General features: G+C 38.8%; 2 protein-coding genes across 4 annotated transcripts; both read right to left on the reverse strand.

The window, feature by feature from the left end:
- Positions 1-1,940: 1,940 nt before the first annotated feature.
- Positions 1,941-8,930, reverse strand: LOC103471358 (solute carrier family 43 member 3-like). 3 transcript variants are annotated; one of them, XM_008420304.2, is made up of 13 exons: positions 8,809-8,927; positions 8,263-8,465; positions 7,895-8,024; positions 7,218-7,264; positions 7,057-7,133; positions 6,080-6,172; positions 5,871-6,010; positions 4,922-5,031; positions 4,703-4,846; positions 4,431-4,538; positions 4,154-4,340; positions 3,806-3,929; positions 1,941-2,170 (listed from the first exon to the last, which is right to left on the reverse strand). In XM_008420304.2, exons 2-13 carry the CDS (start codon positions 8,447-8,449, stop codon positions 2,048-2,050), a joined length of 1,470 nt encoding a protein of 489 aa, XP_008418526.1. In that variant the 5' UTR covers positions 8,450-8,465; positions 8,809-8,927; the 3' UTR covers positions 1,941-2,047. The 3 variants fall into 3 exon arrangements, with proteins under 3 accessions (XP_008418526.1, XP_017162695.1, XP_017162696.1); XM_017307206.1 differs by having other exon boundaries at positions 4,703-5,031; positions 8,809-8,930; XM_017307207.1 differs by having other exon boundaries at positions 4,703-5,031; positions 8,263-8,532; positions 8,809-8,930.
- Positions 8,931-12,886: 3,956 nt separating this feature from the next.
- Positions 12,887-22,058, reverse strand: LOC103471359 (solute carrier family 43 member 3-like). The gene is made up of 13 exons (XM_008420306.2): positions 21,341-22,058; positions 20,743-21,041; positions 20,532-20,661; positions 19,291-19,337; positions 19,127-19,203; positions 18,245-18,337; positions 18,010-18,149; positions 17,505-17,614; positions 17,237-17,380; positions 14,904-15,011; positions 14,227-14,413; positions 13,220-13,343; positions 12,887-13,132 (listed from the first exon to the last, which is right to left on the reverse strand). Exons 2-13 carry the CDS (start codon positions 20,927-20,929, stop codon positions 13,019-13,021), a joined length of 1,461 nt encoding a protein of 486 aa, XP_008418528.1. The 5' UTR covers positions 20,930-21,041; positions 21,341-22,058; the 3' UTR covers positions 12,887-13,018.
- Between the last annotated feature and the right edge of the window lie 4,792 nt (positions 22,059-26,850).

Below are 26,850 nucleotides of genomic sequence, written 5' to 3' on the forward strand. Positions count from 1 at the left end.
CGTGTGTGCGCGCGCACATGCAAGTACGCGGAGACAAACTGTAGATGTGGAAGAGTTTGTTTGAATGCATCAAGTCTTTTTTGGGGGGGTTGTGTTGGTGCACAGCAGGTGTTGTGGGGGAGTTTCCTTTCTATTTAAAAAAAAAATGCTACAGATTTTTTTCTCGACCGTCCTGCCCAGTGACAAACCTCCCAACAACTTCCCCCCCAAAAAAAATCTGTTTTATTTTGATCACAGACGTCAAGCGGGTCTCATTCATGAAATTTCTTCAATGGATGATTCACTTCACAATTTAAAATGTGTTTTCTATTTCTAGGTGTGTTTTTTTTGTGCTAGTAAATAGCTATTTTATGCAATTGTTTTCTACTGAAATGTAACTTAGAGCAGATTTTGTTAGTAAAGAAATGTGAAGCTGTATGGAACATAAYTGACAGTTTACCGGCTTATTTTCTCAAACAGGAGCATCTCATGAGACCCTTTATCAGTTTTAGCACAGCTCYCTCTGGAGACACAAAAGTTTTTGTGCATCAAGTTGAAGGRTTTCCCYGAAGACAGCAATGAAATGAGGTTTTCAGTCAAATATTTTGTCTATTTGCTGGACTAATATCRCAAAGAGCTCCGATTATTAAAACAAATCTTTGTTTTCTGCAATTATTTTAATTGTTTCAAACTGAAGATTTAAACCACGTCTTTCACAGTTGGATTTCAGATTTTGTGTAGCTTTTCATGTTCTTTGGCAGAGTAACAACATGTAAAAAAARAAGAGAGGAGAGATTAAAGATTGGATAAAAATATTATGATGGCGGCTCAGGATTTTTGTGTTGGTATGCCWCTTTAAGAGAGTTTTCCATCTTCAGACAGCAATAATAAGATGCAGAGAAAAGGTTGTGACTAAAAGAAGGAGAAACAACTTGTTTTGTTTTTGTTTTATTCCAGGCCACTTCTAYGAGTATTTCAGAATATTGTACAAGGTTCTTACTGTAAATGTTGCACCCATCATCAATTTGTCTGTTTATTTACTTTTATCTCATCTTAGTKTTTCGACAAATGCCTCACTCGGTGCAATATCAACATAAAATATGCATTAATATATGAGATGTATGCTATTTGTTTGTGTTCTTTATTGGGTCTGAAATATTATTATTTCATACTAAACAACATTAATTATTGTTAGATTTGATCATATCCAGAAAAAACAGATTAATTGAGGCTCTGATAAATGCAACAGGAAATTAAATTAAGGAGTATGCACAGCTTGGTGATCGACAGGCCTTTTCCAGCAAGATACAGGTTGCTTTTTTCATCTGGGTCCRCTGTCTGCGGGGCAGAAAGTTTGGAACAATGCGATTCTGARACTGGGAGTCAAGCCATGCCTCGTTATCTTGAGCATTACCAACTGCAGCCTGACTAAACTCCACACTGAAGTTGATGTTGGTTGGTATTTGCTCAAGCAGGACACATTCTGGACACCACCAGAGGTTGTTTTTTTTTATTTATAACCCCACTGGGCAGAGAAACTACAGGGCAAACACAGAACATAAAAGTTCAACCTTCCTGACCGAGAACAATTACTTGTTTAATTTTTTTAAATCGTAGTTGAACCTGTAAACGGGCCTGTTCTGATGTGAGACAGTTCTAGCAACTTTAACACCTCTGCAGAATTAAGATTTATGCTCATGTGATCTTTGGGTTTGACAGGAGAAACAAGCTGTGTGTGTTGCTGAGCTACAGACTCCCTTTCATCAACAGGGTGGCTAAACTGTGAAGTTTAAGGCAAACCACTATGGTTGTTATGAAATTATCTGGTAAATAAGCTTCATCTGGTCTGTAGCATTTTAAGGGTAACCCTTAATATCTGTTTCACAATTAGTGTTAATTTCTTACTTGAGAGAAATGCGGTATATAAAATCTGCTAAATTAGCAGTTAGGTTAACATTTAATTAAAGCTTATGCTCATAGTTTATTTTCAAACCCAGCATAGTGAATCTGTTTGTCACAACTGCTACAATGGCACAGTCATGACTGCTGTCCCATCAGTCAGTGGGATTCAGGACGAGAAATCTGTGTTTTTCCTCTTGTCTCTCAGAGAGGCAAGTTTTCGACAGTGGAGGTAAAMAGAGAGGGGATGTATGAAGGCCAGCAAGCTGAGCAGCGTCAGGCTGATGTTCACCTGCACACACGTAAGACATGAGAAAGGAAATCATTAGAGCACATGTGTCAAACTCACGGCCCGCGGGCCATATGTGACCCGCCATGTCATTTTATGTGCCCCCCCCCCAGCGTTTTATAGGCCCATCATTGACTTAAAATAGGTTTTGAGCGTGAATTGACTACCAACTACATCTCCCATAATGCATTCCGATTGTTACCAGCCAACATTATGGCTTCTCGCCACTAGAGAGCAGCAGAGTCACCTCAAGCTGCTTATTGATTTTCCCAGCGAATAAAACTGAGACATCGACAAGCTAACATCAAAATGTCCAAGAGAAGAAACATCGATTTACAAGTAAGACTGTGAATGAAGATGTGTGTGWGTTGGTGTCAGGGCGGCAGGTCGCGCTAGGCTTTTTTTGTTATCCGTTATCTGGACCGACAACATAAAAAAACGTTCATGTACTATTTTTATCCGTGAAATTACAATCATATTAACATCGGCTATTTAGCCGCATTTTATGCGGTTTAGTTAATATTGACCGTGAATCCAGATCCCATMGCAAATTAAGCAGATAAATGCATCTACATTTTTCTCCGTAGTGACAAAAACCACTGACTTGTGACCTCAATAACTTATAATAAATTAAATTAAGCTACTTCACTTAAATTAGCATAACTTCACCCGCTGGGGTCTGAACGCACTTCCTCCTGGTTCCCATCTGCAGAAAAAAATCTGCGCTAATTCATCAGTCAATTGGATCTGTCTGATCCAAACAGATCAATTGAACTCTGTGAGTGTTTTACCCTGCGCGGTCGGGGTGTGCGCTTTTTCCAGAATTGTTTTTTAATTTATTTTATTTTTTTTTGCGTGGCTTCGCTTCTCCGAAACGGACAGATGTTCAGATGTTACGTCTGCAGCTCCCCCAGAAAGCCGCTCTCCTGGGTAACGTGCACCAAGAAGGCTCCATTGAAGAAGGCTCATCCGCTGGATGAGTTACTGCCAGCGGCTTTTAATTCTTCGCAGCGGCGTAACGGCGTCCGCAGTGGTTGAGCAGCGGACTGCGCATGTTACAGTCTAACTAACTTCTGCGTCGTCATTTATTTCCTCAAGATAAACTCCCGGCTCCTCAAATGGATTAACAACGTTGCATTCTCTTTAGTTTTATCTAGTCTGTAATGGAGACTTGAATTTAACGCGCCATTTCTACCAAAAGGTTTGAATGCGCTTCCTAACCAGACGCTCCAAAGCGTTATTTAACAATATGAGGTGTTTAATTTATTTTTAACATTATGTTTTCCTACATTAATGCTAGGGCTGCCCAAGTCTAGTTTTCCAGAGCTACCATCTGCAACTTTAGACGTGTTCCTTCTCTAACACACCTGGATCATTGACTCATTATAAGCCTCTACAGAACTGAGTTGCTGCTGATGAGGGAAGTCAACCTTTTGTCTGGGGTTTGTTTTAGCAGGGATGCATCTAAAAGTTGCAGTCTGGAGGACTGAACCTGGGAACTCCTGATTTGTACAGTCAGTGTGACCCGTAGAGGGTGGCCAATATGCTGAAGTGGCCCTCGGTGAAATTGAGTTTGACACCCGTGCTTTAGAGGGAGGGTTCACCGCTAAGTTAGTTGAGAGATAGGTCAGGACTCACGTATAAAGGATCTCCACCCAGAGCGCCGTTCACCAGGGCGAAGCAGGGATACTGCAGCAGACAAAACAACGCAGCCAGCGACATACCAAGACCGTACAGCTTCCCGAAGTGACACGACGGAAACCTCATCAACACATAAAGAAAAAAAAACTAAGGGTCAGACAACTTCAAATAAAAATGAACTCTTTAAAGGTTTGTGCCAAAATCAAATCCCTTTCAGAAAAATAACATTTATTCATTTTTACAGGTTTAATGTGCCTTTAACCACCTTCTACATAATTTTTTTTTTTTTAAACACAAACACGCTTCCTGCTTTTCAGATTTCACGTGGCCGAAGATGACACTCACGCCACGCTGATGAAGGCTGCGATGCCGCCGAAGAGGAAGGAGCGGTTCAGCACCTGCAGGATGAAGGTGAGGTACTGAAGCGGCAGGGAGGGGACGGAGGTGCACAGGGAGAACAAGACGCACTGCAGCGCCGTCAGGAATAAAGAAAGCACAGACGCCCGCAGGTCGGCCTCATGCTCCGTCTCCCCTACAAGCATAGAAATCACGTGTAAATATATCACAGCATTGCAACTTATCTTTCAGGCTTTAGGATTTCTGTAAATGTCCAGCAGGTCACCTGCAGCCCGAGGTTTTCCCCTGTGTCGGTCCATGATGAGGCCGTTCCAGGGAGCGCACAGCACAGCGCACAGCTGGGTGAAAGCAAAGGCGTTGGTGTACCGGCTCACTGCACAGATACATGCACATAAAAAGAATATGCTGAGCAAACAGTGTTTTGGTAGGAATCCCACAGGTGGAGAAAACTGCAAAGTCGCAGCAAAAACCTTCAAAAACACAACACATTGACTCAAATAATAATTTTTTTTCTGATAAGAGCGAGGAAGGCGTCACCCAGAGCGGAATCTCCTTCTGTCAGCCTGAGCAGTATGGGGTTCAGGGTGCCAATGAACAGGAAGTGCCGGAGCTGCATCACCGACAGCCAGAGGACGTGGCCCACAAAGAACCTGGACAGCAAACACTCTCGAAAAGTCTTCTCTGAGAGGGACAAACACTCAATTAACCCAGAGAAGACGGACCAGCAGCTAAAGCAGAGACAGACGTATTGCAAACCTTGTGTGAGAGGGACGTCCTTTGTAAACAGTGTGCCCTCTGCTCCTGTGTGTGCAGTGTCGTTTGCAGGCACCTCACTGTTCATAGCCTCTAATGCACCACAAGAGACCCTGCAAATAAATGAAAAACAAGTCAAACACGAAAGTCAATCATAATTTCAGTTTTATCTTCCTTAAAACATGTATTTTTGTGTTTACTAGCCTCAAGATGTTCAGAGACATTGACCCACAACCGCCACAATTTCTATTAGGCAAACATTTTATTTAGTCTGGTTATTTTTTGAATTTAGGAACCCAGAAAGCTGTAATTCATAACTGTATATTTTGCTAACTATTTGAAATATCTTTTAATCATTGGACTGGTTACGTATTTGAAAAGACTGACTGCTAATAGAGCTTGAGTCATGTGTGAAGAGTTAGGGAAAATAAATAGTTTATCATTGTTTGTCTAACAGTAGTTCTATACGGCAAAAACACAAACTCAAGTATTTTAGTCTGGTGTGTAAATATCTTAGTAGAGCACTTGAAATAAGGCAAACTAACTTAAAAGCTTGTTTTAAGTCAGTAATTCTTGGACATAGATTAAAAAAAGGAACTAGTTCCACTAACAATTTTTCTTTTAAAACTAAAAACAGAAAAAAGTAATGAGTTCTTTTTTTAATATTTAAAAAAAATATCACTCTAAATAACTTTGAAAAATGCACAGAAATACACGTTACACAACAGAAATCCATGAAAAGGTAAAGGCACTTTCATGTGTGTCAAACAAGTAATCTAAATAATGTTCACAAAAATATAGTCATTTTAATCAAAACAACGTAAAGATATTAAAATGAAGCTACAGAAAACGCATTTCGATCGCAGTTATAGATGCAGTCAAATTATACCAGTAGTAAAAAAGGACTTTTAAAGTAGCTCAACGTTGAAACACCCAGGCGGTTTGTTCGCACCCATATACGTAGCGATCAGGCAGTGGGTGAGGAATGACGGTTCTGGGCAGCAGGAAGAACGTCCTGAGGATGTGGACGACGCTGCAGGCCGACAGAAACAGGAAGGCAGCGCGGAGAGAGACGCCAGACTCATGCAACAGCTGCAGAGACAAGAAGACTTAGTGGCTCTTTACTCTTGTACAAAAACCTACTTTCTGAACGTTTGTCACCTTAATGACGAAGAAGAGTGCTGAGGAAGAATCAAAAGCTCCATTATAAAGATTGATTATGGTAGAGCGACGTGAGCCAAACAGGTTCCCAACCTTCAGGAGGCAAAAACAAATAAATATCATAGGAAAGCTTCTGTACACGATAAAACTTGAACCCCAAGGAAACTGAAACTGCATCTTGAAGAGTTGAACTTAGGGATTCGACACACAATGCCATCTTTCACTAAGCATCGATTCTTTCTGAGGCAACTGGTGGTCTGTCTACACAAGATCATAAGCCCGATTTCACAAAATCAGCCAGAAAAATGACCCAAAGACAAGCATTTCTTTGGAAAGTGGGTCATGGAGAAGTTAATAAGTGGTTTCTGGTCATGTGTCTTCTCTTTAGTCTCCTTTAAGGGATCATTTACTGACAATAATATTATTTTAGACATCCCAGAAAAGATGTTTAAAAAGATGAGTTAGAGGAAGGACTGTAAGTTGCACCTTTTCCTAAAATGAAAAGTAGATTATTTTACCTTTAGCCTTTATGGAGCTGCTATAGTAAATATGCACAACATTGCAAGACATTTTGAGTTAATGATGTCTTTTAAGCACTCTTCTAAGCCTGGAAAGTGTTTTTTAGTCTGTGCATTGTCCTGATTTGCACTCATCACCCCTGCAGCCAGAAAGTTGTTGGACTGCCAATGTCTGTTTTACCTGGAAATTAAGCTCTTCCACTAAAAACCTCTAAAAAAGTTACAGATCAAGTCCTCTCATCTGACTTTCTGCGAAAATTTTGGCAATAAGCATAGTGAATAAACATATGCTATCCTCAGGCAAACTGATGTGCCTAACATTTTCACCGAGTTAAGAGACGCCATTCAAGCAACAAAAGCTTCACTCACAGTCTGAACTGCTGCACTGCAGAGTCATTCCGGATCTTTCAAAAAAAAATAAAAAATTGTGCTGACAGACATGTGGAAAACACAACGTACCTGCATGTTTGTGATCAGAAATAAAATGCCTCCCACAGCCAAAAGGGGGAGAGCTGGGAAGAGCAGAAAAGGCAGAGCTGATGGGAAAGGAGAAGAAGTTAAGAAAGAGACGCGGCAGCCTTTTTTTTTTTAAGCTGGTAGAAATCATTATTGTTTCTCACCCGGTGAAGATAGCGCCACCATCAGGGAGCCAGTGGTGTAAAGAAATCTGTCGAGAGATGGGAATGTCTTAAGAATAAATGAAAAATAAATCTTTCAAGATCTATTATTGTTTCTCTTCCTTTTTCAAACGGATCACCGACATCGTCTCTTGTCCTTGTCGGAAAATTTTGGAGGGGAAAAGACACAACAGAAGAAAAGATCTGTGACGTTTTGATCCAGCTGCAAGCAACAGTCTGACCAGCTGAGTCTACCTTGAATTTGTTTTTGTCAACATATTTACCAGAAGCAAAGAAGAATATTAAACCTAAATGGATTTGAGTTTGGCGTAAAGTTGAAGATTGTCCTTCAACAGRTTGAATCTGCTCCAGAGTGAAGAGAACAAACTGATCGCTGTCATGTCAACAAAACCCTAGTCTTCTGCAGTTGTTTTTCCTAGAATTACCCTGAATTTAGCTCCACATATTTTCATTGCAACTTTGTGACATCTTGTTTCACCGTGATGTTTTCAGACTGATGTGCACAAACCAGAACATCTGTATTTAAACTGAGACKTTTTTGATAAAATCCCAGTTGACTAGAGGTAGGCACTGTACKTTTCTACMTGAGTGAAAGTTTTAAAGGGGCATGCAGCAAATAAATGCATATAAGTGTGGCTCATGAACACAATTTTACTCACGTTGCCAAGAGTCGAGCCACTGTGGTACCAAAGTGATCAAAAAGGAAGCCACTGGGCAGCATGAGGAAGTTGTTCATAAAAGAGGTGATGGTGAAAATAAGTGAAAACTGCTCATCTTGTGCACTGCAGTCTGTTGGTAATGCAGAGAAAGACACAAACGAGACAGCAGTGTATTTAGATGCATAATTGACAAACAGGCTATGTAATAACCTGTTAACCTGTTATTACATAACCTGTATGTATGTAATAAGTGCAACTGTAAATGTTGCAGTTAAATTATGTTTAACTGCTGCAACATTTACAGTTGAAGCTTAAAATTGAGTAAATTGTGACGAATAAACCAGCAACAGCGGAAACATCAAGCTGACCTAATGTCTGAGTGCCATTGACTCCTGTTGTGTTAAAGCACAGAGAGCTGAAGTAGCCGTCCTCCCTGAGGACAAAGGCAAGAGAAGCCCATCCGAACACGGCGCCGGCGAAGCACAGACACTCCACCAGGCCCGTAACGAAGGTGAGGCAGCGTCGCACCGACAACTTGTTCTCCATCACCTGCATGCTCTCTCAGATACAACTATCAGCAGCAACAACAACAAAACAAACTCATTCACACAAGCAGCTTTAGTTTTTGCACCTGCCTCCTAGCAACCAAGACAAGAGAAAAATGTTTGTACTTTTCTGGTTTACTTAAAGAGAATAAAGGTTTAAACAAGTTTATSACACAGATGATGAAGGAGCACAGCAGATGAAACGTTTTAAAGCAATATTATGAGAGAACAGAAAATATCTGCTGCGAGCCTGCAGGGAATGCTGCAGAAACACACATTTCAGCAACAAAACCTAACAAAGTCACAGATATATGCAGAAGTAACCATTTTGCATTGCAAACGCATGAAAACCTGCAAAAACAAACCAACCTTCGTCAAGTTGCAGTTTTCTGAGAGTGTTGCCGCAGCTCAAGATTGCCTCCCTACATACTTTCAGGAAGAACAGATTCTTTCTCGGGTCACGCTCTCCTCCTTTAGGAGCTCTTCCCTCCTCTTCCCTCCTCTTCCTCAAAGTTTCCTCCCTCTTCTTCTTCTCCCTCTGAAAAAGCCTCATCCTTGGGGTGTTAGTCACTGTGTAKAATAATCTTTCCTGTTTAAAGCCACACAGCCAAACCAAAGAAGCCATAAGACRTGGGCGATTGATGCGGATGCTGCAAGGTCTGGATGGGCAGCATCTGTCACAGCATCATGTGATGGAGACACTATGGATGTACAGGCAGATGGAAACGCTGATAGGWCTTATCARTATTTAAAATGTGACCGTGAAACTTTGACTGTGTTAACAAGAATTTGATCCATTTGAATTTGAGTGAAGAAGAAGAGCAGCTTTGGTATGTCAAATGAAGGTTTGAAGCCAAGCATGCGAAACGACGGAATGGTTAGGAGACACAAACATTAACCTGTATTGGGAAACACCACAAGATGGAACGTGACTGAAATGATAATGAGCCTAAACRTCAGTGGGTTTATTGATTAACATCTTCTCAAACCAAGTTAATATGTTTATGTCTGAATGGCCGCTTTAACCCCCGAAGGCGTAGATTGAGCAGGCCTGAGAGCAGAACAGAAAGAATGCAAAGAAATTAAAACATATGTTTGAGTTATATAGGTTATAAGTCATGGTTGCAAGCGACGGTGCAGAAAACTGACTTATGTTTAAATCAGACTGTGAACCACCAAGTGGAGATCATCTTGGGCAATACAGAATATTAGATTAGTGATTTATGATTGCAGATAAGTTATCAAAAATAATACAAGKCTGATCAAAAATCAAGAAGTCTGATGCTGTTTGTCTTGCCACTGTGCCTTTAACTAAATCATTAATCGAAAATCTGCTTTACGAAATGCTTCATGAGAATCACTTTAAAACTGTAAATGTATCTAATGTACCTGTTATAACTTCCTATTTCTTCTGAAGTGGCTGCAAATCTCACATTTTTGCAGTTTATAATATCTCTGCATTTGAGATTTATCACTTTAAAGTGTAAAACTGCCAGAAAATGTAAAAAAAAAAAATTCTGAACGATTCATCAGCTCTTGTCCAGCTCCCTCTGGAGCCAGAAACCTGCCTGTGCAACTTTCCTTCATAATGTGTTTGAATCAACAGCATTTTCCCTTTCCCCCTGTTATTTCTGTTTTTCTTCTGCTTTGACACACTTCACTTATTAGACCACAAATTCTTCCAATTCTTCATCTTTGTTTCTGGTTTAATTTTGGTCAATTTATTCCAGACGTGAAAACTCAGATTTCATCTTCCTTTATCTCCATTTTTCAGCAGAAACATATACTTCTGTTTTTTATGTACAGTTAAAAACTAGTCAGTSTATTTGATTGATGTATTGATATCACACCTAACTTTCTAGTGTTTCAGTTGCGAGTTGGAAACCCAGTAGCATTAGTTGTGCTCAGTGACCAGCTAACAGCTCTGTTCATTATACAAACCATTATTTGTCAAGTATTTGCTTGTATTTTATGCTTTCAATGACTATCAGAASTTAAAGTGTCATTGCAGGTAAATAATCCAAGCAAAGGAAAACAGTCWAGTGTGCAAATATGCTGTATAAWGATGACAATATTAGACTTTGAGTTCTGACTTTGTGAGGAACCTCTGAATGTTRAAGTCTGACAGGGCACTCAGTTTCAAAGAAGCCATTYTTCTAAAAACATCACACAACCAGAGCTATTGCTGTGGTCTGATAAAACTAAAATTTTGGCATTTGACCAAACAGAGCATCTTTTCAAACAGAAAGAAAATGGGGCAGCTTGCAAACCTGAGAACATCATTTAACTGAGAAGTACAGGGACGACAGTAACAAGTTAAATGATGGTTTTCACCAGGAGGGACYAATACTCTTCACAAAATAGATGGCATCCATTAAAAAAGTAACGGTGAAATTGTGAAGCAAGCAATTCAAAATATGCAACAAAAGATTTTATTAAATAGACAAAATTCCTGAGGCTGCAGCAACATTAATCAACAAAGTGGCCTAAGAAGATTAATGTCAGTCAATATTGGAGTTTCAATACTTTACAATTCCTTCATCTGAAATGAAAGAATAATCCAGTTGCACATTTATCAAAGTTAAATTCATTTTTGGAAAACTCTCAGATGAACTCAGCAAAACAAACAAACCGAGAACTGAAATGTATCAGGTTTTTATTTTTTGTACGTAAAACGTGTCCATCAGTCACATTACATGAAAACAATGGTACAATTGCACTTTATTTCACAACCTGTAGGTGGCAGTTGACCTCAGTTTAACAAAAGCAGCAGAAGGTGAACATGAATTCCCTATATCACACATTTAATCAAAAGCTACATTTTGTTCAGCAATGTTATATCCATATCAATATTTATCAATATCTCATCAAAAAAATACTGATCAGCTTTAGTTTGGCACTTTCCCTCAGAATACAAAATGTCCCTTTTTGATCCTTTACATGTTTTAACAGTATGTCCATATGCCTCTATGTTTAATATAAAACAATGAAATAATGACACTCCAAAAAATGGACAAAAACGCGACTTCAACGTAGAAACTTCTTTTCTGATCAGAAGGAAATAAATCTGCTGTGCAGCCAGCAGAGGGCAGAGATGTTTCCTCTCTGATGAAGCTGTTCAAATCTCTGCTGAGTAACTTTTATACTGAACACTTTGTTATTACGGTCACTGTAATGGTCCTTAGTCTGTTTCATAGTAAAAAAAGGCTCTGTGCCGTTTCCCTTTCAGCAATAAATGTCACATATTAGGGATCAAACAACAAACATAGAACAAATTTGTTTAAGTAAAACACATGACTGACCTACGCAGAATAACAATGACTGACCTACGCAGAATAACAATGACTGACCTACGCAGAATAACAATGACTGACCTATGCAAAATAACAATGAATGACCTACGCAGAATATCTGTGCAAAAAAGGAAAATAGTTACTTCAGATGACCGAGTAAACACATAAAACGGTTGTTAGAATGAAGCGAAACTTGCAAAAGGTAAAGAAGGGAAACAAATGTTAACTTTTTTAGTAAGTCTTCCTTTTCCCTCTTAATTTAAAATCCTTTTTTCTTGATAAGACAGGGCGTCTCTACTTGTATACATGCATATTTGCATGTATATTAATGTGTTTGAAATGCAAAAACCTGCGACAGACTGGCGACCTGTCCAGGGTGACCCCGCCTCTCGCCCGGAACGTTAGCTGGAGATGGGCACCAGCAATCCTCCCGACCCCACTAAGGGACAAGGGTGTAAAGAAATGGATGGATGGATGGATGGATGGATGGATGGATGGATGGATGGATGGATGGATGGATGGATGGATGGATGGAAATGCAAAAACAAGATGCTATCAGCAGGATTGTCATTCCACATTATTCCTGATTTATGCAGGTTGACATTGAATTTGTGACAAAAAACCTGCTGCACCAAAACTCTTCGTTTTCCTTAGTTGTATTTATTTATTTATTTATTTACCATTTTAATGGGCATCTGATATTCTGACCGCATGGGAATGATTTTCAATCTCCTTATCCTAGAGTRTAGAGGAACATAACACTACCAGATGGTGAGGCTGCATTCATGGACGGCAGGTTTTAATTCAAATGGCATCTGTGAAAAGGTTGTTTTCATCCTAGAAGAGGACAGCAAGTTATTTATCTACATGCAAGSCTTTAATTATTTTAKATYTAAATGCTGCTGRACCAAGTAGTAAAAAATGATCATATTTATGTAAAGGCTCTAACAGGTTAAGTGTGTGGATAAAAAACAAGCCCTGTATTATACACAGATCTTTTAGATGAGACGGTAGACTTTGGTCTGGAATTAGCTGGTTGCTCCTGAGATTTCAGATCGGCACAACTCATTTATGTGACTGTGAGRATTTGTAATTTTATGCCCTCRAAGGTCCTCTGTGGGACACTTAGGACTATGTATAAAAAGAACTCTAGCTTAAGGTGAAACTGTAAAATCATCACAAAATTTACTGAAAATAAAGTTYTTTTAGTTTCTAGTCAGGAAATGGTGTTCAACCACCAAGGTGGAAAGCTTTATACACAAATCACCATYCTCGTTTTGCGCTCTTTARGACGAGGCTGTGCTYTTCRCTCTCTCAGAGGCGAGATTTCGACAGTGCATGTAGACGAAGGCRGGATGTATGAAGGCTAGCACGCTGAGCAGCGTCAGGCCGACGTTCACCTGCACACACGTGAAGAGGGGAGGGCATGAGAGGAGGGTTCACGGCTGAATTAACATACAGCTGATACARATGAAAACTGTGCTCACGTATAAAGGATCTCCACCCAGAGGTCCTTTCACCAGAGCAAAGCAGGGATACTGCAGCAGAGAAAACACTGCAGACAGAGCCATGACCAGACCGTACAGCTTCCCGAAGTGGCAAGATGGAAACCTACAAAGATGCAACAAATTAGCCATAAACATGCACGATCAGTTAAACTCAACAAAGCCAGCACYAAATATAGATCCTTTCAGGAGGAACCTAACAGAGCTCTGAGACCAAAAGCTTTATCAGCAGGAGGGATTCCTGTAAACTAACGCCTTAATGCAATCAGCTGGACTTTCTTAGATAAACTTTAAACAATCTGGATTGCATCATCAGCTGACTACAATTGTATCTCAGATTGAACTGTGCTGTTTATTTAATCTAAACATGACGACGTGTTTAGGACAGAATCGGTTTCTATATAACCAGGAYKGAAACTGTCTTTTTATAAAATGGTTTGAGATTACATTTGTTTTGAATTTTTGCCGTTTAAATAAACTGAACAAAAATTGGATTTGGATACYGATAAACGAGTCGGCTGTCAGAATAAAAATAACATTTAAACTTTAAGGTATTGAACATATTTTTCATTAAATCCTCATTTCTGTAGTAAAAAATGCTTTTATAGGTTTGATGTAATGTTTCAATTATAAGTGGAAAATCATCATTTTTGCCAGAATAAAAGCTTGAAAACATGAGCCTGTGAGTAATTAGCCCATTTAAAGAGTTTCACTTATGAGCAACTGAAATAAATAAACTTTAAATTCTAATTCATTGAGCATGAATGTAGAGGTACGCTAAATACACACATTTTACATAGTGTATCATTCTTTTGGYATTAAAAACAGGAATAAACAAACACAGAACATTTCAGTTTCTTAGTGTCACCAAATACAAAAAGACAATCACAAACTACGAAATGTTTGTGCTTTCAGTGTCAAATTATACAAAAGGATTTTAAATTAAGTCCTAGCACCCTGGCAATTTCTGCCAATGCATCCATACTCACGCCACGCTGATGAAGGCTGCGTTTCCGCCGTAGAGGAAGGAGCGGTTCAGCACCTGCAGGATGAAGGTGAGGTACTGAAGCGGGAGGTAAAGGGTGGAGGCGCACAGGGAGAACAAGACACACTGCAGCGCCGTCAGGAATAAAGAAAGCACAGACGCCCGCAGGTCGGCTTCCTGCTCCGTCTCCCCTGTAAACAGACAAATATAGATCCTCCTGTGAAGTTTAGTGACTCCATGTTGTCATTTCTGGCCTCCTGCTGTTCAGACAGTGCAGTGAAGAGAGAAGTTTAAATACAATATTAAGAATCTCTTAGATTATATGAATAAACAGCATTTTTTTCCTCCAATAACTAAGAGGCAAGCAGAAATTTTATGACCAAAATAATTACAAGACTTTATTTTTAAACCACAAACAAGTAACTCATGTTTTCATTTGTCTGCATGCATTTTGTTTAAGTTATTTCTCTTGTCACGTGCGATCCTAAAATTTGTGTAAATTAAATAGTTTTAAAATCAACTTCATGCATCATGAATAAACACCTGTGTAATTTTAGAAATTATTCAGAAAACCTCAACTTGTTGATTTGACAAGTAAATAATCCCCTTTACTTTTTGGAAAATGTTGCTGCTGACATTTTTCATTTTAATCAGATAAATTTTTTTAAAAGTGCGTCTCACCTGCAGCTCGCGGTTTGCCTTTATGCCGGTCCATGATGAGGCCGTTCCAGGGAGCGCAGAGCACTCCACAGAGCTGGGTGATGGCAAAGGCGTTGGTGTACTGGCTCACTGCACAGATGCACGAGCAGAAATAACATGGTTACATGTACATGTTTAACACACCAGACGTCTGACGTAACAAATACCCAGAATGCATTGGAAAAAGTGGCATCAATTTTGGCAGTGCTGTAAATGTTGGGACTTTGACTTTTCTTCTTCTCTTTCAATGTTATTAGCTCTCAGTATTTTTATTGTGGCTTGGTTTTCTGTGATGCTGGAAATACACAGATCCAAGTTTTGCATTCTTATATCGAGAACTATTGACCTATTGTGGAGTGAAAAATCCTTAAAAGACGATTTTTCAAAATAAGGCTGCWGAGAATCAAAAGTTTCAAGAAACAAATGCGTTTAATAACATCTGTTTAATAACATCTTTACAATGTCAGAGTGGGCTCTGACAAGAGTACGAAGATATCCTGTTTTTATACAATTTCTCCACGTCACTCAAATCCGAAGAACATCTGACAAACAAGTTCTTTCAGAAACACATTGAAAATAAAAAGGAAGTATAATACGCAAAACAAAAATGTCAAAAACATTCCAAAACGCTGAAGGTGCGACTCGCTCGAGTCAGAAATGTACCTTTAAGTTGTCTGTTTATTCTGTGTAGGCCGGTGTTAAATATCCTTCTACGATCAGCAGATGGTTTTCAACTGACGTCTTATGTGTTAAAAAACTGACCTTTAATTCATGTCTAAACATCTTGCAAACTGAGGCCAGGCGCTGAGACGAGGTGACTGGGCCTCTTCCTGTCACACCTCTTAACAGACACTATCCGTTCTTTGCACGGATAGTGTCAAGAACTATCCGTGCAAAGATACTATCCGTATCTTTGCACTATCCGTGCAAAGAACGGATAGTGCACTATCCATTGTTGAACAACACTTGTTGTTCAACACTTCTTGAACAACAAGTGTTGTTCAACAACACTTGTTGTTGAACAACAAGTGTATTAGACTTTAAATAAAGGTATTTAAACCTTGATTTTGTTTGTTTCTTCAATATGATGCTAAAAGTAATTCTATTTGGATACAAGTATAGAATATATGAGCTTCATTTAAGCTTAAGAAACTATATGGTAAGCTTACTATAATTTTATGCAAAAGTTAATCTTGTTTCTTTAGGAATCTCAAGGTAGCTTCCTATGATAAAATTAAGTAAAAAATTAACATGCAAGAGAAAAATATTCACACCCTCATAAACGTTTTGGTACCCTGGTTAAGTTTGTTGTTTCTAAGGCCAGAAACATCAGAGAGAAAATGGTCAGACCTGATTTTAATTTGACACTATCTAAGACTTTTCCACACTTATCTTATTCTGTAATTTATTCTCCAGGAGATAATCCTGGTATTCGGTAGAGACTCTTTGGCATCCTAAAGTATTTCTGATCACATTTATCTTGATAACAGCATATCTGTTCACTGAGGTTTTCTCAAATATCAGCACATACTTTTATGCACTGTTTAGATGAGTAAAACTCAGATTACAGTTATTTTTCATAATTTTGTACGTCCATCAGTTTCTGTTGGATTCAAATCCATTATCTCCTTCAAGGAACCTGCTGCACAGTTTTTCAATTTTATGCGTTAAAGTCCAGAAAATGTATGTTGTCCGCAGAAATGCATCTTTAAAATAGATGATTGATGAACAGTTTTCTTAGGAAGACCCTGATAGAGATTTTTTGGTATTATCATTTTGTTGTTACTTTCAGGTTAAAGTGTTATGTGTGAACTGACCTGGAAGTCACAGCTGCCTGTTATCTTCATGTGAAACAGTTTGACCGAGATTTGAACCGGGCTCAGATGTTAAATTGTTTTACGACCTTTGCTTTGTTTAGGTAAAATGTTTTACGACCTTTGCTGTTTTTCCTCTGCTGTCTATCTTGCCTATCCTCCCTCTTTGAAGTTTGAGAATAAAAGACAAGCTGTATCCAAAGAGAAGCAGAACGCTCTGTGAACAGCTCTGAGAAGCAGTTGACAGAGTCTTCTCCTTTTGCTTGCAGAAGTTTAGTCATAAATTCATATACGTTGTCTGTGGTTCTTTTATGTAGGTTCTAGGAAAATACCTATCAGACCCATTATAAGAAAAAGAAGACAATATAAATCTATATTTGGATCTGAAAATGCATTGACAGACCTAAGCGCAATAATACAGAGTTAACTTGAAAAACATAACTTCTGTATGTATCACAGTCCAAACGTTTGGATCTGACACTGAGACAGCGACGCGTTTACCCAGTATGGCGTCTCCTCCGGTCAGCCTCTGCAGCATGGGGTTGAGCGTGCCGATGAACAGGTAGTGCCTGAGCTGCATCACCGACAGCCAGAGCAGGTGCCACATAAAGAACCAGGACAGCAAACACTCTCGGAAAGTCTTCTCTGAGGGGGCAAAAAGAGGCACAAAGTTATTAAATGCAGTAAAACAACGGATAAATCTGCACCTGATAAAAGAGAAGTGTAAATAATAGTCTTCATTTTTTTTTTTTTTTGTTAAATGCTGGACCTTGTTTGACAGGAGCGTCCTTTGAGAGAGGAGTTTCTTCAGTTGCTGGAAGCACCTCACCATTTGCTGCCACCTCTGCGCTCACAGTCACCGATTTACCGCAAGAGACCCTGCGGAGGGTGTGGGTGTGATTAGAGAAAAAGACTCGAGTTTTCATGAATTCTTTGAAATAGCTGATTCAGAGAAACAAATATTTTCTGACATTACATGATCAACATTCTTTCTCAAACATATTTTTTCTTGTTCTAAAAAAACAAGAAAATATGTTTTTTCTTGTTTACCCTCTACATGTGCATTAATAACAGAAACCTGCAACAAAAGACTTCAATCGCTCGACCACAAACAACCTCAAGGTGGATGAATAAGTGAGACAAAACCTGATAAAGTTCAAGGGGTATAAAAATATTTACAAAGTACTATATTTGCACGTTGCTGACTCCCATTTTCATGTTTCTTTCATAGTAGTTTTAAAGACGATTACAGTGTCTATGCAGCCTATTCATACCCGTAAGTGTAGCGATCCGGCAGCGGGTAAGGAATAAGGTTTCTGGGGAGCAGGAAGAACGTCCTGAGGACGTGGACGACGCTGCAGGCCGACAGAAAGAGGAAGGCAGCACGGAGAGAGACGCCAGACTCATGCAACAGCTGCAGAGAAAAAGAGATGTGACAGATTATTAGTGGCACATACATTTATATGTGTAAATACAAAAAAATTATTTTTTAAATCTAATAAATCTCACCTTGATGATGAGGAAGAGCGCTGAGGAAGAATCAAACGCCCCGTTGTAGAGGGTGATGATGGTGGAACGACGGGAGCCAAACAGGTTTCCGACCTTCAAGAATCATAAAGCAGATTATTGTTGCGTTACAGAGCGGACCTCTGTGTAGCAAGCAGAATTTCACCAGGTTTTTCTGTCCTAAGGAGATTTGTGCTCCTGCTGCACAACATCATGAATTGGATGAAAGATGTGAAGCAGCCTGAAAAAACAGGAACTTCCTTTTTTTTCTACTACGGAAGCAGTGGTGTGCAGGCATTAACAATCTTTGTCACATAAAGTCTTTTGCAACAGTGTTTCCTCACAAAGTGAGTCATAGATTAATTAAAAAGCAGTTCCTGACTAATGCCACTGTTTTTGTCCAGAAGTCTACAACYTGAAGCCATAATCAGCTCTTCAGTCCCTTTAACAACAAAAAACACCTAACGATGTTTAGGTCCTAATTTCAATCACAAGTGCAAGTATTATCCTGCTGTTTTAATTGATGCAATATTAGCAAAGTGTTGCACGACGCATCGAGACTAATTTTACATAGAAAGTAGCAGGATGAGCTAAATGTGGGCGTAAATAACTCTTTATGTTCTGAAATGCAGATTTCCTCCTCAAAGTCCATCAGAAATAAATCATTTTAGATAAAGATCTGCAGATCAGGGTTTGGATCCAGAAAGGAATCACATGATTTAATTAGTTTCTAACGTCTATGTTATTTATATTAGCCTTATCTCCCTAAAGATGAACAATAGTTTTATGTCCAAACCCTATGACAACAACACAAGCTTAGTACTTTTACAGAGCAGCAAATCAACACGACCAAATCGGCCGCTCCGAGTTTGTCATGAATATTACCTGCATATTTGTCATGAGAAACAGGATTCCCCCAACAGCCAGAAAAGAAAGAGCCGGTAAGAGCATGTAGGCCAGAGCTGACGGAGGATAAATAAACCGATATCACAAACTTTTCTAATTTTCAGGTGTTAATTTGATAGAAGCTGTTAACTCTTTTTTTTTACCTGATGAGGAGAAACCCACCATCAAGGTGCCCATGGTGTAGAGGAATCTGAAAGTGAGACAGAAAAATGTTGTTTTTGGATTCCAAGACGCAGCTCACGCCATGATGAGAAACAACTTGGATTAAAAAAAATTGCATTTTAAGCTTGGAAAACAGGAACGCTGTGGAATTCAAAGCAAAACAATGCAGATTAATTTGCTTCCAGCAGACTTTAATTTCCTACTCTTGGATTGCACTAAGCACACTTCATCCTCATCACCATTTGACGCTTTGATATTTACATTCCTTTGGTCTTTATTTTTTCTCCTCCCTCTTTCATTGGAAACATGTGTTGACTTAGTATCAGGCCACACCAATGGATGTGGACATAATAAATCAGCAGCTTCCTGCTGATTTATTAGAGATGATAAATTAGAGGCTTACGAAAGGTATGCTGAAAATATAAAACTTAAAATCATTACGCCATCTTGACTTTCTCCCAACCCAAACAGAGCAGGAATTCTAGCTAAAATATATATTTTTTTAGATTTCCTTTGTCCAGGGTTTCTCTTTCCACAATCTGGACTCTTTTGGTTGAAGTTTGGTAAGCAGAAATTGTATTTATTATATTTATGATGAGTTTATTTGAACAAGTCAGTAATGATGTAGAGTGAAACCTGAATCCTGACACCTGTCAATGAAATGAGGTGAGCTGCAGGTGGAACTTTGTTACAGTAATCACACTAACATTTGTTGAGTTTCTTTACTGATCAATGTTTGCCACCTCATTGCACTGAACCACATCAACAATAGGTTAAAGTTAGTTAGTTTTGCACTCAGAGGTCAACGTATTGCAGACACAAGTTAAAAGAGTGTGGGAGCACATGAAGCACATGAAAACACTGCTGCGTCTCCACAGTGCTTTAAACACAAAGAAAAAAAAAAAAGAGTCAAACGCTATAATACATTTATAACTTCTTGTTCTCCACTATATTTAATGTTCAATGTTGGCCAATTTGTGGCACTTTTAGACATGTATACCCTTTGATTTTTTTTTTAAGGAAATCAAAGGGTATATATTCTTTGGCATTGTTTACACCCACTGATGACTTGGTCACAAATCTACACAAAATGATTTAATTACTTTGTGAGTTGAGTTTTTGCGTGTTCAAAATCAACAGATTCTCTGTAATTTACCGTCTAAAACCGAGTTTTAAAGCGCTGTTCATCTTTGGCTCCTTAATATTTAATACTTTTACTCACATTCCATAGAGTCGAGCCACTGTGGTACCAAATCGATCAAACAGAAAACCATTGGGCAGTGTCAGAAAGTTGTTCATAAAAGAGGCGATGGTGAAAATGAGCGAGAACTGTTCATCCTGTGCGCTGCAGTCTGCAGCCAAAACAGAGAAAGATTTATATCAACAATTGGTGTTCAAAATCAAACTTTCAATCCAGAGCAGATAAAACTCACCCAGAGTTTGCGTGCCGTTGAGTCCTGTGGTGTTGACACACAGAGAGCTGAAGTAACGTTCCTCTTTGAGGACGAAAACAAGGGAAGCCCATCCAAACACGGCTCCGGCGAAGCACAGACATTCCACCAGGCCTGTGGCAAAGGTGAGCCAGCGTCGCACCGACAACTTGTTCTGCGGCTCCGGCATGGTCACTCACATAAAAACACTCGGCAGCAGAAAAACTCACACGGACATGTTCACTGGCTTTTGTGTCAACATGCACTTCCTCCCACAAGGTTTCAGCCACAGCACTCTGAACCTACCAAAAGAAAATGACAAGAGAAGGCAATGTCTTCAACCAGTTAGTTTCCTCAGAGAGAATAAAGGTTACACATCACTTCCCGTTTTGTCAGAAGCAAAAACTATTCTGTGCTGATGTTTGAATGGAAGATTATGATTATCATCACAGCTGGAAAAGAAAATATTTGTTAAAAATATTTTTAACAGGCAACCTCCAATCATTTTCTTGTGCTAAAGTGGACGTCAGGGAAAATGAAAAAAAAAAACTAACAGAAGCAATCATTTAAAATAAGCACAAAGAAGTAATGAAATACACACCTTTTTTTCCTCAAAGTAAAGCAATATCTTTAAAAAAAAAAAAGCCACACCTTTCTCTGTTGTTTGAAGCAACTGAAATCAGTCTCCCTGAAGGATCTCGACTGCCACAACTCCGGCTACTACCGCTGCCTTTATGCAGGTCAGTTCCTCTTTTTACCCTGTAAGTACCTCCCAAATGTTTTTTTTTTTCCCTTTTCCAACGGCTCACAGCTCTGCAGCAGAGAAAGTCCTCCTCATCCTCAGGCTGCTAACTACTGTGATAATACACTCCTGTGTTCCTGGCTGGCCACACCGCATAGCCACAGAAGCTACGAGAGAGGCTGTAGATGGGGATGCTGCCATGGAAACTGGTTGTGCACAGTTAGCCAAGAGGCTATGTCACTCACTTCACTTCTGGAAAATAATGGCTGCTGGAGACTGACCCAAAGTTAACATTAATGTGTGAATACCAATGCTTTTCTTTTACTCTCCTACGAAATACGCTGTAGCTTTACACACAAGTGTTCATTATCAGGTGAGAACATGTGCGCCGGAGTTGCTTCGAGTATTTAAATTTCTATTTGCATTTGCAAATACTAACTCTAAGCCCAAACTATGACCAGTGTGTCAGAGTAATGTCCCAGCTTTCAAGAGCAGGAAAGAATTAAATCATGCAAGTACTTGACGTGAAATTTGAGAAGTTTGATCGTCTGAAAAAGGAGAAGCCAACGCTAAATAAAACTATCACAAAAACCGGCTGTGAGTACAGACCAGGCCACAATGATGAATAATGCAAGGAAATCTTCTCAAAGGTACAAGTCTGTCTCAACAACGTCTGGTTCAAGAGATGAAACCTCTGCAAGGTGGAGACATTTGGTTATCAGCAATGAGAAGGTTTTAATCTGCAATCAACAAATAAAACAAGACAGGGAATGGAGAAAAGTTTAAAAAAAGAAGAAAAAATTTGAGACAATGCGACTTCCAGAATATTGTCCATTCTGATCATTTTGCTCAGAAATAAATGAATCAATTCAGAAGTGCAATAAAAGGAAATTAAAATTACTGACACTACAATACTTCACAGCATACATTAAAATTGATCCAACATATATTAGACAAAGCAAGAGGGAAAGACAGAGGCGTAGGTTCACCTTCCAACATGAAAACAACCTGAAGCATCCAGAGACACAACGGAACCTAAGATCAAACAATATTCATGTTTTCGAAAAGATCCAGTCAAAACTTGACTTGAATTTTGATTTTCACACTCACTCTACATTCAATCTGACCAAATGGGAGTTATAGCGCCTTAAAAGTATTTACCACATTGGGTGTTTTTCATTTTTATTTGTTTTTACAAATCAATCACGAGAACGAAATTTGTTTTTTTTTTTGGTTTCCATTCCACTCATTGTGAGACTACCGGCCCCAGTTGGCTGGACCTAGGTCAGTCACTTTAAAGGGGCTGAATATTTATGCAATCACTTATTTATTTTGCAAAAACAATACAAATGATAAAACATCCAAGGCCGTGAGAAGTTTTGACGGGCGCTATATTTTGCAAAGATGTTGTCTGCTCGATGCAAAAACTGGTAGGACTAAGAAGGGGTGCATGCTTTTCACATTTTTATTTACAAGAAGAATTTAAAAACTATAAAATTTACACATGCACCACTTAGTGTTAGTCTGTACTATAATTATTTCAGTTGTATTTTGAAAAATATGTGTAAAAGCTTAATAGGTACGAATACTTTAAAATATCTTTTGCGTGATCATAAATGTCCAGACGCAAATTTGATGTTTCCCTTCACTAGAAGTCAGAAAACGAATAAATCTGCTGTCTATTCAGCAGAAACACGAGGATCTTTCAGGGTATTGTGAAAGTCTCCCAAAAGCAGAAGAAACTAGATCATACCAGGGCTTCCAGCATGTGATACAATATTACAAAACTTTCACTCTGGGGCATAACTGATAAAAATATAAACATTTTAAATGTTGCACATGAAACCTTGGAGGGATATACATTTAAAAAAATGCATTTTCTCACCAGTTTGAAAATTTGAAGGTGGACTCATTAGAAAGTCATTAGACAAAAGCAAGGACGTAATCAGAGAAATGCTGGTTTGTGAAACCTGTGTCACAGAAACCCATTCATGAACAAAGAGAACATGAAAGCTCCATGCAGGCTGGGACTCAAACACAGGACTGCAAAGCCAAAGTTAAATCTGAACTGCTTCAGCAAGCAAAACATGATTTATATTGTAATCCAGGTTTCAATAATTTGCTGTTGTGTTTGTGGATCAGCAGGATTTTGGAGGATGAAGACCATTTAGAAGTCAATCGTGATTGTAAATCATACTATCATACCATAATGTTTGCATAAGTGACCGCAATGATCCCCTTGTCACAAGCTTCTGGCACGCAAACCACTTCCTAAACCATGTGAATGTCAATAACGTAAGAAGACATGGCCATCGTAAGTCATAAAACCCATGACAGTACTCTGAATGACAGTTCAGTCACTATAGTTCAAACAAAGATACTACTATTGGTTTTTATTATAAATAAACAAACCCTCAATCTTTCTAACTGCAACCCCTAAAGACTTATCGGTTTCACTAAGAAAAAAAAGGTTGTGTTCAAGTAATATAAATACAACCTAAAACAAAATTAAAGTTTAAAACGTTTTGTACAATCCTTTAATAATAATAATAATTTTGTAAATCTCAACATTATTCCCCCTTTATGATAGCTAAAATTACATGTGAGATGCACATGAAGTTCCTCTTTGTTCCTCAATAGATTGAAGCAGGTTCGTCAGGTTTAAATTTAAGACTTTTAGTTTGGTGTGTTGCTGACTGCTGAAGTGAGCGTGAACATCAGGTTAATATGTGAAGAGCTAACTTAGCACTTCAGAAAACAGTAGCAGCTGTCGGGTTTGGTAAGTGAGTCAGAAAGGTCTCAAAATAGATAAAAATCAGCAAATCCACAGCTTGAAAAACTGTGTGCAAATGGAGGAGGTTCGAAACAACAGGCAATGTGCTCTTAGGCATGTCCGTCTGAGCAATCTGATCCTGAAAGCAGACAACAAGATGCCACAAGAAGTTTCCAAAATCCCTAAAACATTAGGCTTCTACTCGCTGCACAAAATTAGCTTCCATCTATACTACAAGGGATAAACATTTACTCTCCAAGAACGATGTTCGCCAGAAAGTGCAAAGACAAAGACCAGGACTTCAGGCATAATGTTCTTTGTACTGAATCATTTGGACTCCAGAAGAGAAAAACTGTTTGACATAAAGCAAATGCAGCGTTCCAGGAGAAGAACGTCATACTAACAGTAAACCAAGAATGGACTACAGTATCAGTAATGTTAGCAGAAAATAGAAATGAGCCTTCAGATGCTTCTTCAGCTACTGAACTTAGAAACATTTATTTACATTAAACCACTGTCTGCTTTTCTGATGAACAAACTAAGAAAATTCCCAAAGTGCAAACAGGATTTTAAAAAAGAAACGCACAGTGGTAAACATTGGAAAAAAATCTTGTTTATCAAGAAAACTTTGCGAGCTGATCACATACAGTATATTTAAGTTTTTCTGACTTCTTTGTGCATTTCGTCCAAGTCCAGGAGAAAACAAGCTGAAATTGGATCTGGTGATGGCAACATGATAGATCTGAAAGGTCAGCTAAAGCCAACAGAGGCAACAGAGATAATAGTGACCGTAAATTTAACACTCGGTGCATACTGTGTTGTTTAATATTAGTTTGATTTAAAGGAAAGTGTGAAAGCATGCCGAATATTTTCTTAGATCCTCCGGTGATCACGTTTAATATCTTTTTATTGTAATCTACAAAGACAGACAAGTTACACAGATTCCAGTTTTTAAGTACATTTTAAAAAAGTAACTATGTCCATTCTCACTTCAAACAAAAATAAAACAGGTCTTCTTGGCGTTCTGATAAATAAGAATAATGCCACTTGGCAGTAAATGTTATACTCCTGACACATCTGATTGTTTCCCATTAAATTATCTCACATTTATAATGGAAATGCATTTGTGGATTGAGCAGCAGAATTGAGTATATGTGTGGTGTCCATTAAAAATTACCCAAGTTCTCTCTGCAATGCCAAACACTTAATTTGCTACTGGTTCTGGCTTGGCGTCACCTCAATCATTTCATTTAATAATTGAGGCCGTGTACGCCAACTGGACCTCTGCTTTTGGTTCTAAAACTTCACTTTTAGCTTTGATAAGTCAAAACAAGCATTGTTAAATGGCGAGGATTTCTTTCTTTTTAATGTTAATTCACAGCAAAAGGACACAGTTCCACTAAATTCAAAACAATCTCATGTTCTGAGAAGTCATGGAAAACATGTGCTCTGTTTGCATAACTAGCAAAGCCCCCACCCCCTCCTATTGTGTCATCAGGAAAAATGCAACCATCAGCAACTTGCACTCCTTCAAAACATCTAGATATTTTTATACATTCGCTTCATCAGAAAGAAAAGCCAAAATAGAATAATACCATGGGACTGTCACTCTCCATCATACCCTCTACTTCCGTTTTTTTTCCTATAACGTTCATGTGAAAGTGACATATTACAATAATGTGCTGTGTATCACTCATTTTTTTAAAATATAGAAATGAAGCTGTTTTAAAGCACTTTTGAAAGTTTTATTTAAAGCTTCCCGTTTTCAGTCTGCGTGAAACTAAGTTCTGTTTGTATTAGAGACCAAACTGAAGTGAGCTGAGCTTAGCTGATTGATTTTGTGAGAAATCATTAACCTGACATCATACAGGGTTAGACACGAGCCTGTGTGTAAACTTACGCAGTTACACCACCCGGAACACAACGTTTGTTTCTTTAGGAGGGCCATGGAAGCTAGTCAGGCTTACAGGATGGAGTTAAACACCGGTTAGAAGAAAGTTTGTCTCTGCAAATGACCTGAGACTGTGGCAGATGTTCATCTTCCAGGAGGAGAACAACTCTAGACCTACAGCCAGAGCTGCAATGGTTTAGCTATATCAAAGCATATGGTATGGTTTCGAGAGCCCACATTTTCAGTCTGAAAACAGAATTTCATGTCAACCTCTACTCTTTCAAATATTCACTGTGCTTTTCTCAAACCTGTCTCCACGCGCTCAAAACGTGTCTCTCGCTTGGATCAAATCTCCACTTCCAAACCTCGCTGCTCGCTTGTGAATTATTTTGTGCTAGCCTTGGAACAAAAACGTTTCTTTAAAAAAAAAAAAAAAAAAAAAAAAAAAAAAAAAAAAAAGTACCGTCGCCTGGCAACCTCTCAGCCAATAGAATGAAAGCGTTATGCTGGGTGCGTTTCGGGTGTGTCTGTGTAGCTACTATCGATTGTAGCAACCTAGCAACCTGCACCGCCCACTGGATGTAGGGAGAATCAACCATGGAAACAACGACCTCAGCTTTCTGCTTTGTGTTACGCTAAATATCCGCCAGCACTGCGCTGCTACTGATCACTAACAGCCAACTGATCTTAGGCAGGAGTTTATTC

The sequence above is a fragment of the Poecilia reticulata genome, linkage group LG10, assembly GCF_000633615.1.
Source record: "Poecilia reticulata strain Guanapo linkage group LG10, Guppy_female_1.0+MT, whole genome shotgun sequence".
Lineage (NCBI taxonomy): Eukaryota > Metazoa > Chordata > Actinopteri > Cyprinodontiformes > Poeciliidae > Poecilia > Poecilia reticulata.